A 14,204-nucleotide genomic window follows, 5' to 3' on the forward strand; every position below is an offset into this window, starting at 1 on the left:
TAAAATGCTCAACCTATTGTTCGAGGTGCTCATCTGCTTTCCAGTCTTTTTCATTTTTTTTCATTTTTTTCACTTTTTCACTACCTTTACGGGAAAAGTCAAGAAACTAAACTTTTGAATATCACTACTATATTAAACAACGACAAGAAGCACATACGGTATATGAGCGCATGGCCGGAACATGCTCTGGGATAATATTACCGATTTGTACGATGTTTCGAAAACGCGCATGCTTTCTTTGTAGACGTAGTTCACTGAAACCTTGGATCCGAGCCGAACCGCCTCAGACAGTATCAAAACGCTAGCGCTACTAGTGTGCGATGGCAGGGGCACAGACTTGTCAAACGTGGTATTAATTGCCTCTGTTCTTTGCCATCAACACCTCATTGGAGTCCCAAGCGCCTGCGCCTGCGCCGATTCTCGGAATGACTACCCCGATTCCCGGAATGGGCCCTCGTTGATTGGCTCTTTCTTGTGGAACCCTTTTTGCATCTTATATAGGCTATATAAATTCTACAATACTGTGGAAGACACTGCACTTGCTTCTGCCAAGAAATTGGACCGAATATCTGGGGAAAGTGACTCTAGTCCTTTTTTGAAATCTTCATATTCTTATCGTAGGAATATTTTTGCATTTTTGACTTCTACTGCAGCAACAGATTTTTTTCAAATCAAGAACTTCCCATAAAGACAAGTCAATAAACGATAAGAGATATACAATCATGTTGAGATTTTCCAATTCTAGTTTTAAAGCAATTGTGCAATCCTCATACAAACTGGATATAAGAAGAATGAGCTCTACGTTTAGAACAGAAACCGATGCATTCGGTGAGATCAACGTCCCCGCTGACAAGTATTGGGGCGCTCAAACCCAAAGATCGTTCCAAAACTTCAAGATTGGTGGTGCTCGTGAAAGAATGCCATTGCCGCTAGTGCACGCTTTTGGTGTCTTGAAGAAATCCGCCGCCATTGTGAACGAGTCTCTTGGGGGGTTGGATCCCAAGGTTTCCAAGGCTATTCAACAAGCTGCTGACGAGGTGGCCGCGGGTAAACTGGATGACCATTTCCCACTGGTCGTTTTTCAAACAGGTTCCGGTACCCAATCAAACATGAACGCCAATGAAGTCATCTCCAACCGTGCAATTGAGATCTTAGGTGGTAAGATCGGGTCCAAACAGGTCCATCCAAACAACGACTGCAACCAGTCTCAGTCTTCCAATGACACTTTCCCCACCGTCATGCATATTGCTGCCAGTTTGCAAATCGAAAACGAATTGATACCTGAATTAACCAATTTGAAAAATGCGCTAGAGGCCAAATCCAAGGAATTCGAACACATTGTGAAGATCGGTAGAACACATTTGCAAGACGCTACACCTTTAACGTTGGGTCAGGAATTCTCCGGTTACGTGCAACAGGTCGAAAACGGTATTCAAAGAGTGGCCCATACTTTGAAAACCCTAAGTTTCTTGGCTCAAGGTGGTACTGCTGTTGGTACAGGTTTGAACACGAAACCGGGATTCGATGTCAAGATAGCTGAACAGATTTCCAAAGAAACCGGACTAAAGTTTCAAACCGCCCCCAACAAATTTGAAGCCTTGGCTGCCCACGATGCCATTGTTGAATGTAGCGGTGCTCTAAATACTCTTGCGTGCTCTCTTTTCAAAATAGCTCAGGATATAAGGTACTTGGGGTCGGGGCCACGTTGTGGCTACAACGAACTAATGTTGCCCGAGAACGAGCCAGGTTCCTCCATTATGCCCGGTAAAGTTAACCCCACACAAAACGAAGCATTGACGCAAGTGTGTGTTCAAGTTATGGGTAACAATGCTGCCATCACATTTGGTGGTTCCCAAGGTCAATTCGAATTGAATGTATTTAAACCGGTCATGATCGCCAATCTGTTGAACTCGATCAGATTAATAACAGATGCGTCACGTTCGTTCAGAGTACACTGTGTCGAAGGAATCAAAGCCAACGAACCTCGTATCCACGAATTATTGACTAAATCCTTGATGTTGGTCACTGCTTTGAACCCAAAGATTGGTTACGATGCCGCTTCCAAGGTCGCCAAAAATGCTCATAAAAAGGGTATCACCTTGAAGGAAAGTGCCCTGGAATTGGGCGTGTTGACCGAGGAAGAATTTGATGAATGGGTCGTTCCCGAAAATATGTTAGGTCCCAAATAGAACAAGCGAAGTACATAGTATGACCAATTTACTCAAAGTTTTTTTAAAAATACGACTAATACAAATGTGAATTCAGTTTGTAACCTAATGTTCTTTACATCATGCTCTCACTTACCTTGTCAAGTGGGCAATCTGTCATAAATACACAAACTCTCCCATATAAGGTCAGTAAAATGAAAGTATCTTATTTGAGAATGCAACTATGGCAGAGGCAACAGTAATAATAATTGTCAATATATAGATAGTTTATATCTCTTGGCTCTTTATTACTGTCCATCCCAGCCGGGTAAAATAGAACTTTGTTACCCTGTGTTGGAGAAAGGGGAATTTCCAGAAAACGATAGCAAATAAGAATAGAACTAAGAGTTAATCTCTCTAAAAGTTTAAGCAGCAAATATCGGTTTGAATAGGCCAAACAGTAGAGGAGAGGAATCGCCTGCTTTACAAAGATAAATTTCAATTTCTTGCTGCTCTGAAGTCRTATAACAGAACAATCATTAGAAGAGAAGAACCGCTAAAAGAAGAACATGTTTTCATCCGCTGGGCAACAACATCCTCAAATTGTTCCTAAAGAAGAGGAATCTATATTAAACTATCTGCTTGAGGTGAGATCCACCTTGGCTAAACTTAAGCAAAATAGAACTCAGTATCTGAACTCTAAGGATGTTCAAACCACTTACCAACATGTCTTGACTAAAGTGAGAGAGCTGGACGATATTAGGAAAAATAGTCATGACACTCCGGCCAAGAGCGCTGCCACTTTAATCCATAGTACGGAATTGCATAATAGAGTAGATTCGGTATTGGATGACGTCTTCCAATTGTTGTCATTGTGCTTCTTAACTGTTGGCCTGAAAAATTCTGCCCCTGCGACTTATGCATCATTATCGACTGTGGAAAGTCTTTTGGAACATTTAAACGAATCGAATGTTTTTACTCATCACGATTTGAGTCCCATTAAGGAAAGATTAGAGGAAATTAGCAAGATTGTCGAGAAGAAAAATGCTGGTCCTAATTATGATGAAGATGGGAACGACGGCCAATTGAGAGAAATCGATAACGAAAGAAATAAAAACAGAATCGAAGAAGACTTGTTGCTACGTGCTAAATTGAAGCATTGCAAAGATGAATACGAAACATTGGAAAGCAAACTAGAAGAAATTGATCCATCTTTATCTACAGTAATGGAAAAATTATTCAAGATTAGAAGAGGTTTATTGTCATTGGTTGCGTCTGCTAAAAAGACAATGTCTCAGTCTAATGTCAATATCAGTTCTTTATTGCAAAAGCATAATGATCTGGAGACAAATAATAATGATCTGATGGATGATAAACATTTAGTATCCCAAGAATACGTCAATGAGAAGTTGACAGTTTTGAAGAACGAGTTGAACGAGTTAGAGTCAAACCGTGACGAATCTGGTAAATTTAAGTCCTTGGAATCTCATAAAGTGGCAGAAAACGGTCAAAGCGTACTTAATGGTTTATTAGATGACTGCCATGACCTGGTTAATGACTTATCGCATCAGACAAACGGTGGTTTAACATTAGATCCAACTTTACAGCCAATATATGAACAATTGATTGACATAAAGACCACTTTAGAAAATCTAATGATCACAAGAAGATGGACCCTAAGAGAAACAGATTTGTTTTCGTACCAAAAAAAGTTGAACGAAATAGATAGTAAGAGAATTAAGGGCAAATTTCCGACAAAAACCCAAGACTCAAAGGGGCAGTCAATATTATTGTATCTGTTGCGTAGATGTTATGCCATAATTTATAAACTGTTAGAAAGTTCAGAACCTGTATCAGAAGCGTTACAACCAGTTCATAATCAGTTATCCACGGTTCGCCGTTGTCTATTGGAATTGAAAAGAATGGGTGGTGTTAATAACGAAAGAGAGTTATATCCATACCAAATGAAATTAGCTTCATTAGATAATCTAAGAACTGATGGTATATTTTATGACTCTGATGGTAACATACCTGAAGGCCAAGGTATATTGAACGCTTTATTAGCAGAATGTTTTGACATCATGCACGAAATGAAAGTGGAAGCTGAAGAAAGAGCACAGAATGCTAATTCAAGCGACGATTCCAATGACGACTCCAATGACGATAATGAGGGTTCGATTGAAGGTTCGAACTCAAACGAGAGTGGAAGTGAATCTGAACATCAACAAGAATAAATCGCGTTTCTCTATATGCCCTTCCCTATCTTCACTTTTACCTGTGGGGAAAAAATAAGAAAACAAACCAAAACACAGAAAGAAAAAAGTTATCTCTTATGTCTATGTATATAATAAACCCTGAATGAGCATCTATATAAAAATACAAATATGTAAACAACTTTATGTCATCCTATATGTCATCCCGGATATCATTATTATAATGTTCAATAGGGGAGAAGAAAAGGAAAAAGAACAATACATACGTATATCTTTGTCCATGCATCATGATTCTTTTAATGGTCTTTGTTTGTTCGCTTTGTTCCCACGTTATGTTAGCCTTATCGTATAATCATCACCACTTTGAGTGATGTATCTTACCCATGGGTAACTTTTGTATTGTAATTTTGGTTCATTAATCTTTAAGTAACGTACTTGGATACCCGAAGTGGTAAAATAAGGTATTTGGAACTTTATTTGAACGGGACCCTTCAAAATTTCCGCATTATTTTTTGGTATAGTTCTATTTCCATCGTTACCATTTGAAATCGAAGGCAATCCTAGTTCTGCAGACATTGAATACTCTTTCCCCCCTGGGAAGCTTCTTAGTTTCCATAAGATTGCACTTTTTTCAGGGACATACTTTAAAGAACCGTGAGAGTATTTGAACGTTGGTGTATCCGCATCGTCTGGAACGGGAATTAAAATTTCAACATTTGTTGCAGTGGATTTTCTTTTGATTTGAGCCTTTGCTTTACAGTGAATTTCAATTCTAGAATTTGAATGAACTTGCACGTTTACATCGCACCAAATTAACGGTTTTATCGAAGTGGATAGCCTGTAGTTCATCAAATCGAACTTACCATCTGGTGGTATAAACGTTATAATTTTTTCATTTTCGAATTTACTTAGTCTAACACACTGATGGAATTTCAAATCTTCTAGTTCAATATTAACCTTTCTCTTACTTGTGGTTGATGATGACGTTATTGATGGTTTTTTATCTGTATCTTCCTTTTTGTTATCGGATGTTGCCGCACTTGCTGCAGGTGGAAGATCGGAACTGTCGTCCAAATATTTGGAAAATATCCCCTTATCGTTGATACCTAATTTCAAATCGGGCATACCAGACAGTTTTGAATTAACTTTAACATCACCGATAATCTCGGATCTTAAAACTTGGCCCTTTTGGGTCATTAGCATATTAATAGATTCCACGATGTCCAGAAAAGCTTCATTTTTCTTATGAGAGATTCCTTCTGGTCTCCAACTAACTGAATTTGTTAATGCGACTGGCGGTCTCGTAGCATTTCTTTTCTTCTTAGCTGATTTCACCAATTTAAATGATTTTTGTGTAATGTACTGCTTTAGCATTTTGGTTTCCGTGATTTGTGGTATGCCGTAGTCCATCACTTCGTCCAGCAACTCGTATATTATAACGAAATTATCTCTTATGGATTCTTCTTCCACGGTTTTCAAATAATCACTCAATATCTCCACTAACTTGTGCAGAAAAGTAAAAATGGCAGCCGCATTAGCGCCAAGCGAAGTGGCGATTGCCACTAAGTATAGATCATTATGTTGAATGAATAGGTATTCAAGACCATTATGGTTTAAACATGGAGGAATCAGATTGGTTTGCTCCTCTAAATCCGACAGTAACGTGGGGAATTTGTCGATTGCTGAAAGTGGTATGTCGTCTCTATACCTTCTTGATAAAAGCGGCTTCCCATCATGGTCGCAAAAATATACCGCAGAAGCCATTCTGTGTCTCCAATTTCTCAATTTACGGTATCTTGAAACACTCCTATATTAAAGACGTACAACCGTTTTCTATGCACTTTTTCCTGTTCAGCCTACTTTCCGTTTAGTTCCAATTTTTCACCATCAGCAATAGTTCAGGGCATATATTCAATATCGTCATTGACGATGTGATAATAAAAGTATGGTTGCCAGTATCAACCTTTCACATCGCTATAGCTATACCTTGTGACAGAGAACATACAATGTGACTTCGGCAACATGTAGAAGTCGGCAGATGCGATATCCCGATAATCTTGCCAATTCAATCAGTCATGCAGTTCTTCTGGATATAGGCGCTCTTTAGAAAATCTTCGTATTTGGAGATTGAGGCAGAGGTTCGGTAAGGATGTAAGTCCTCACCTTACCAGTTGTACAAGCTTCGTCAGAAAGAGGTATGAATAACTCACATGGTTCAATTGATATTTACAGTAATCGACTTGTTATGATAGCGCCGTGCGTGAAAAGTCTGAATCTAACTGTTCAAAAGAAGACGTGCAGACCTGCGTTCTAAATAAAGAGAAACGTTTGATGTGGTTGCGGTTTGAGCCTTCGCGAAACACGCTGTTGCTTTCTGGATAGAAAGTGTTCACTTCGATAGCTCACAGATGGGTATATAGATAAATCTGGTTAATAGAAAAGAAAAGCGGGTTCACACAGCACTTGACAATAGGTGTGAGTGAAAAGTAAAAAATTGAGACGGACAGGAATTGAACCTGCAACCCTTCGATTGCAATCGTATTCCTTGGAATTTCCAAGATTTAATTGGAGTCGAAAGCTCTACCATTGAGCCACCGCTTCAACTTGATAAATAAGAAAATAATTGACCTACTTAACAGCATAATTAGACACTTCACATCTACTATTGTAATTGTTTCTGTTCGGATAGGTGATTCTGGATGTTGATAATAATAACCATTTAAATTGTATGATGATCTTTGGGATTCCATTTTGTCTTAATGTGTTGATAATTAGTTAGTTTAGTAAGTTGTAATAATTAAGAATAAGCAGTTCTTTCTTATTATTATATAAGAGAGGTATATAAAACACACGCTGATTGGTTACATAAAACCTAATGGTTCAAATATGGTTTAGGCATTATTAATGGGCTATTAGGCTCTCATCTCCTTATATACTAATTTCTGATCAATTAATAGATCTTTAATCTTATCTTCACCAATTACAAGGTTTGGTTATTCATATATGATTCGATTTTTAATACTATCATTTTTTTGTTTTATGGTTAATTGTCTCTCGATATACATTTTTCATATCTGTGAAAGTCTAAGTGTCTATCATTCATATTCTAGGGCGGCAGTCCAGAAATTAGTTTCCAATTCACAAACTTCAGCATAGATCGTCACCAATGTATCAAGTTGCTCTGGAGGGTACGTTTTCAAGATGCGGTTCAACAGCTTTTCACCTTCAAGCATGGCTTCGTGGCACCATGATGATGAGTAAGTTTCACACCATTCACGATAAACAGAGCCCTCGGCTGCGGTTACTTTACCCTCAATTTTGGTTAAAGCACTACCATAGCCCATCAGACAAGGATTAAGGGCTATAACTAATTCCTGCCAGTTACCTCTTCTCGCAACATCATTAAAGTAGCGACAGTAAGCTCTTAATGCAGGACCTCTCTGAATTTTTTGCAAGAAGTCAGGATCTTTAACTCCAAGTTCCTCTCTTAATCTTCTTTCGTGTTGAGTAAGCCCATTACGGACGCATTCGACAATAACTAGCTCCTTTTCCAAATCTTCTAGAGATGGAGATTTACTACCTGCGATGCAGGAAATTCTAGCATAATTGATTAAGTATAGATAATCTTGTTCAATAAAGAATTTGAACTTCTTACGCTCTAATGTACCGTCAGCCACCTTTTTAACAAATTCGTGGTTCACATATGAGTCCCAGTGTGGCTTAACTTTAGGGTGATTGATCAAGTATTCGAAAAAATTGCCGCCTGGAATTTTGTCAGCAGCACTTGCAACTTGCTTTTTAGGTAAGACATCTGGTGCGGAAAAGCATTCATCGGTAATCATTTTTTCTAGTGGGATTTCTATAGCATAGACATGATTTATTGGGCCATTATCCTTGATCCGTGGGTTGGTGACATCACAGCCAATGGAGACGGCATTTTGGACGTATTCAACACCACCGTAAACAGATTGAGGAAGAGAATAACCACGAGCTAGGTTGGACGCAATGGCAGAAGCAAGAGTGCATCCGGTACCATGGGTGTGCGTGGTATTGACGAACTTACCTTCAAAGACGATAAACTTTTGTTCGGCGCCTAAGTAAAGAACATCGGTAATGTATTTTTCACCTTCGTCACCCCATGGAATATGGCCACCTTTCACTAGGATATTGGCACATTTAGTGATTGAGGCAAGCTCCTTACCTATCTGAAAAATATCTTGCAGTTTATTAATTTTTCTGTTTTCGCCTAATAGTATGAAACATTCTGAAATATTGGGAGTCAAGACGTCTGCAAAAGGAGCAATTTTGTCCCTAATTAAACTGGCCACATCCTTGCCAGCTAATGAAGAACCAGAAGTAGCAACGCAGACTGGATCGACTACCAGTTTAGGTCTATTTTCACCAAGCTGTAACAACTTTTCGTGCAAAACCTCAATAGCAGGTATAGTAAGCATACCGGTCTTGATAACATCACATTTCATGTCTTGTAAATTGGTTTCCAAGATTTGAGATACGACATCCTTTGGTGTTTTGTGAATACTGTAGACTTTTGCCGGAGTTTGAGCACTCACAGCGGTCACACATGTCATGGCATAACATCTGTGCGCTGTGATAGTTTTTACATCAGCTTCCAGACCAGCACCACCACTAGGGTCTGATCCAGCGATGGATAATACGACTGGCAATTTTTCATCGCTGGCCAAAGCAAGGTAAGGTGGAGGCGTGTTAATGCTAATATTATCTGCGGAATAGGTCATTATGGAAAGACCGATGTCGTTCTTATATGTATATATATATTTATTGACGTGATAATATTTAGGAGAACGATTAATGATACAAACACTGTGTACTCTCTCAGAGCTTGTATATTTTTTCTGCTGGTTTAAATATTGGGATATTTTCTCTTGCCAGATGGGACAGCTCTAAGGGTTTCTCATATTTAATCTGGAAGCATCAATCTATCAGAAAAGAGAAACTATACATATACGTGTCATTAAGTAAACACGAGGCCAAGAGGTGAAATGGATCATTCGGCTGCTGCCAAGATATTCCATGCAGTTCCTTAAGGTTAATTGTCACAATAGTACATTGTGTATTTATGCAAATAAAGGAAACGCGTGTAGAATTTAGATTAGGTAATAAAAATAAAAATCACAAGTTCTGTAAACAAGAGGTAATTAGTTCTATTTTGATTTCTATTCAGATACTTTCCCGGATACCCAAGCTCACCGGTAATATATTGACAATAGTTTTGTAGTTTTTATAAACCATTTGGCGGCAGTTTTTGAGATTACATTTTTGTTGATAACCAGTTGTTAGTTTTTAACATCAATAAAGAATAAAAGCTACCATATACTATATGAAATGGTAGATTAAAACACAGGGCATTGTAGTTACATAGCAAGTCTATGAATTTGCCGAAAACCCAACATATTCGCACATATCCTTGGCATATAAACTTCAATTTATATTTTTAATTAATGGCTCTTCGACTATCGTCCATTTCTACTATTATATACGTGTTGAAACATGACGAAAATTACTATTGTGATTAATGATGGCATAAATGATCACTTAATGCGATGGTGTCTCTCTTCGCAAGTCGAAAAATTATGTACCACAAGAAATTAAAACACAAGTGCATCTTTTGAAGATTTATTTGTACTAAGTATTAGCGTAAATTGGCGGTGCATATTGGTGCGACTTACTTTGGTAGAGTAAATAGTTTCTTCATGTTATTTGTAATTAGAGTGCCTGCAGTTGACCTTTTAAAGACAATGTGTTCAGCGTTTAGATATCTTCAATTAGAAAATTTTATCATACACCCACTTCTATGATCGTTTGTTGTTTGAGGTAAAAAAGGCAAAATTTGGCATAAGATGTCAAGTTCGTAACGATTGTAGACTATGTTATGGAAAGAAACAAATTTGTTGACTAGTCAGTGATTTCTAGGTTAAGATTTCACTCTGTGCGGAATGCAAAAGGAATGCGGATAATAGACGTTTTTAACAATGCAAACCTATACGAAGTTTCTCAGGTGCTCTTTCCCAGAAAGATCTTGAAATCTAATGATATATCGATCACGTGACTTATTTCCTTATTTGGGTCGAATTTATCCATTGTTCTCAATTTTCGCTTAGTAAACACACTTATTGGATTGGTGCGGGACTCACAGAACCAGGAACAGTCAGCGAAACTTCTTTTTTGTTTTCCTAGTCTAGCCGCTGTCCTGGCTTACATTTGTAGCTAACGACCTGTTATCGAGTTTCGAGAGGCAATCTGCTGAGCTTTTGAATATGACAATTCTACGCGCAATTATCTCAATTGGGGCTACCAAGAGGGAAACGCAATGTTTACTCTCACTCAAGTAGTGACGGTTTTATTCATATTAGACCCAACGGTAATTGGACATTAAATTTGTCAAACGTTACTGACGAGTACCACCAGTGTACACATGTCTCGATAAACCTGTTTATTACGTTACGTAACTCTGTAAGGGAATGTCGCCTTGGTCCAAACGCGGATGGTAAACTTTATGCGCATGGTGACCCACAAGGATGTGTTTAGCATAATATGTCAGCGGAATTAGGGAGGTTGTATTATCTAGTACCATTTTCTACGATGAAAAGATCTGATGCACTTGGCGTAACAGGTTTTGACAAATGAAAATGCGCTGGCAAGAATTTATATATTGCACATACAGAGCCAGGTGTGACAGGTCTCTGGTAACCTTAGTAGTTACGGCTTCATCGTCTTGATCGAACCCGTGTGAGAGATCGAGTTGTTGGTTTTTCACACATTTGTAGCTCCTCTAGTTTTGGTCCTTCGTACGTGTTATACATGAGTGAGAAAGAAGAAACCTCATTTGAAATTAAGTGATAGCTTGCACTCCACGATAATTTCCATACTTGCGTTAGCCGCCGCCACCTAATCTGAGATAAATATAGTAGAAACAATTAGTTATGCGAAATTTTATAATATGTACGTCTCCGTTGTCATTTTATAAAGAAGAGTATAGATATCTATAATGAGAAGTTATTTGGGTATAGTGAGCATGCAACTTCGTTTCTTTCCCCAGGATATTTCAAGGCCGTTTATATGGTTTTCTTCACAACTTGGTTGAAATCAATATTGTATCGGAGCTAAATAATATGTTTATTGCCCATGCCAAAAGAAATTAAAGACGATGCACTGCTTGAATTACCGCTATTTATAGTATTACTTGGTGAAGGAAACATTCCATGATTAATGAAGTTTGTCTTGGGTGGCCCGCCATTGAGAAAATGCGCTGCTGCTGGGATTCGATTTTCCTTATTAGACTCATTTATATTCATTAAGTCGATGTAGTCATTAATTGCATTGTTATTATTAGGGTTAGTCATTTTTTCGTAACTTCCTTGGTCGTGATTGCTATTGTTATTCTTTAGACTGTTTACACTGACTGTGCTGCCGCATATACTGGCTGGTTGTTGTTGACCAAATTGGTACATGCTTGGCGTAATTGGTGATGATTGCTCCATATTTCTGCTAAAGACGCTGTTATCCGATAAAGAGCTCATGTTTCTCATTGGAGTGTGGCTTTGAGAAGAATAAGTGGGCGACGGAATAGATGTAGTATTGGAGTTTTCAAACGAACATGAAGGTGTTGATATGGTGAGTTTTCTTGATAGATTCAAATTCGATGCAATTTGTAATTTTCTTTGTAAGGCCAATTGGTACCCTCTTACTTGATCAACAAAGGGCAAAACACCGCTGATTGACTTGTATACTTCCATCAGAGACTTGGGTACGGAAATGATGGCATTGACTAAAATGGTTAAAATTTCTGCATTCTTGCTTTCAGTCGTCATTGGAGTCGTTAGAAAGGGTCCATGGTCTTGGTTGGTGAATTGGTTGATAATCGAAAATATTCCGTGTGATACTTCAAAAAGTTCGAATTTGAGCAAATCGTACTGCCAGGCAGATACATCGATTAAGAATTTCTTTAAATTAATCAATTTGATCTTCAACTTCAGGTCTTCCTCTTCTTCTTCTTCTTCTTCCTCTTCGTTACGGTAAGAAAATCTTTCATCTACAGTGGCATCACTGTCTTGGGATAACTGAGATTGGCGCTTTTCGGACCATTGTTTGTTATAGCTCATTTGGTTTTCGTATAGTTCGTATTGCATTAAACAGTTTTCATCGACATTCAAAACGTAATCGTTGATCATTGGCTCGTAGACATTCCAATTCAAAGTGTCTAATATATGTCTTTCCATTTGTAAGAACATTGATTCGTCAAAGACCTGACCATCGCCACAGTAATGAACTAACTCGGAAAGACGAGGTATACGGGCTCTTGGGTTGGGGCCATAAAATCTTCCACCGGAGGGGATGACCACGTTGTTGATAATATGATTACAGCCGCCCCATGTTTTGGCAGCTAGCCAGAGGCAAGTAGCCACAACCAACTTGGCTTGATCTTGTAGCACGATTCTTTTGGAGCAATAGCGATCGTATAATCTTACAGAGTGGAAAAAAATGCCATTGGTGACACGAGTTACAACAGACAGCTCGAATAAGAAAGTGACGATTTTGGATCTTGTTTCAGCAGGATTCATTTCAGGCTGTTGATCTATAAGTTTTGGATTTGGCTTAAATTTGCAAGACTGAGCAATTACATTTGTAGAAATTTCTTGATGATACTCTTGTAATGTCTCGAAATGGGAGAGTAGCTCGGCGTTGGATAGTTCGATTGGGTAGTACTCTGGTTTGGTATTGATAATGAGTCCCATACGGGATTTCAGGTCAGCGTTGGTCATGTTCAATAGAGAAATGTAACGAGTAAGTGGAAAAAGAAAAGTTTTTCTTTTGTATGCAAATTATGACGTGGATAAGCGAATGAATTGGTAGCTATAGAATTTAGCAATGATGTATGTAGAAGAGAAACTGGCGTTTAAAGTAAAAGAAAATATAATAGAATAGAATGAAAATGTCTTTGCTGTTTCTGCTCGATGTGTAGAAGAAAGTACAGTAATGCAAGAGGGACGCAATAAATACTTTGAAGAACCAATTGTCATTTTTTTATATATGAAATAGATAGCAAGTTCACCAACGACTGCGTGTGATACGCAAATAGAAGGCGGATCTGCGTCGCACAAGTTTTTTTTTTGGTCCTGTTTCCAGTAGGGCTCACAAGTTGACTTTTCGCAGATGAGGCTCTCAAAAGGGGTCAAAAAATGTCACAGTTGGTGTTCTTTGGCGGATTTCTAACAGTTATACTTAACAAACTACGCCAAATGCACATCTTCACAAGGCGTCCGCATACGGCAACGTAACGGTTTTTGGCGCGTTTCGTGACTTGACCTCGCTGTTTTGAGGTTCAACGGGACGAATTTCGCGAGTTTTCCGTTGCAACAACTTTCGCGTGGATTTCTCCTTTGAGAAATGCGGGCCGGGTAAAGAAGTGCATTGGTTGGAAATGGCAGTATAGGCCTATGTGATACCCCATAATGACATCGGTGGTCCAGATTGGCTGCTACTGCCAAGGGACGAGCTCGAGCGCATGCGGAAGGAAGAAGATTATTGGTGAGAGAAAACAGGCACAGTTTTAGAGGGCCACTTGACTGAAGCGAGGACAGAAATGGGTACGACAGAACAACGCAGACGGTTGTGTAAAATCATTATTAAAGTTTGTAAGGGAGAAACGGGGTTTTGAAAATGGAGACCTATATGAATTGCCTGATATATTATTTTGCGCTGCTCTTGTTAAATGCTGTGAATAATTTCTGACGCGATTCGGGTTTTGTGTCGCTCGGTGAAAATCACGAAAAAATTGACATCTTGAGAACTAGAAGAAGGTTTG

General features: G+C 38.6%; 5 protein-coding genes and 1 non-coding gene across 6 annotated transcripts; 2 read left to right on the forward strand and 4 right to left on the reverse strand.

The window, feature by feature from the left end:
• Positions 1-722: 722 nt before the first annotated feature.
• FUM1 (fumarase FUM1) lies at positions 723-2,189 on the forward strand (the record flags this gene model as incomplete). The annotated part of the gene is made up of 1 exon (XM_018368202.1): positions 723-2,189. The coding sequence occupies one exon, from the start codon at positions 723-725 to the stop codon at positions 2,187-2,189; it is 1,467 nt and encodes a 488-aa protein (XP_018218782.1).
• A 527-nt stretch (positions 2,190-2,716) lies between these two features.
• Positions 2,717-4,381, forward strand: CUB1 (Cub1p; the record flags this gene model as incomplete). Its single annotated transcript, XM_018368203.1, has 1 exon — positions 2,717-4,381. The coding sequence occupies one exon, from the start codon at positions 2,717-2,719 to the stop codon at positions 4,379-4,381; it is 1,665 nt and encodes a 554-aa protein (XP_018218783.1).
• A 309-nt stretch (positions 4,382-4,690) lies between these two features.
• Positions 4,691-6,124, reverse strand: APM1 (Apm1p; the record flags this gene model as incomplete). The annotated part of the gene is made up of 1 exon (XM_018368204.1): positions 4,691-6,124. The coding sequence occupies one exon, from the start codon at positions 6,122-6,124 to the stop codon at positions 4,691-4,693; it is 1,434 nt and encodes a 477-aa protein (XP_018218784.1).
• Positions 6,125-6,855: 731 nt separating this feature from the next.
• Positions 6,856-6,961, reverse strand: DI49_5211. The gene is made up of 2 exons: positions 6,925-6,961; positions 6,856-6,892 (listed from the first exon to the last, which is right to left on the reverse strand). It is a non-coding gene; the product is annotated as a tRNA-Trp (tRNA).
• A 494-nt stretch (positions 6,962-7,455) lies between these two features.
• THI21 (bifunctional hydroxymethylpyrimidine kinase/phosphomethylpyrimidine kinase) lies at positions 7,456-9,117 on the reverse strand (the record flags this gene model as incomplete). The annotated part of the gene is made up of 1 exon (XM_018368205.1): positions 7,456-9,117. The coding sequence occupies one exon, from the start codon at positions 9,115-9,117 to the stop codon at positions 7,456-7,458; it is 1,662 nt and encodes a 553-aa protein (XP_018218785.1).
• Positions 9,118-11,502: 2,385 nt separating this feature from the next.
• On the reverse strand, positions 11,503-13,161 carry CLN2 (cyclin CLN2; the record flags this gene model as incomplete). The annotated part of the gene is made up of 1 exon (XM_018368206.1): positions 11,503-13,161. The coding sequence occupies one exon, from the start codon at positions 13,159-13,161 to the stop codon at positions 11,503-11,505; it is 1,659 nt and encodes a 552-aa protein (XP_018218786.1).
• Positions 13,162-14,204: the final 1,043 nt, after the last annotated feature.

The sequence above is a fragment of the Saccharomyces eubayanus genome, chromosome XVI, assembly GCF_001298625.1.
Source record: "Saccharomyces eubayanus strain FM1318 chromosome XVI, whole genome shotgun sequence".
NCBI lineage: Eukaryota > Fungi > Ascomycota > Saccharomycetes > Saccharomycetales > Saccharomycetaceae > Saccharomyces > Saccharomyces eubayanus.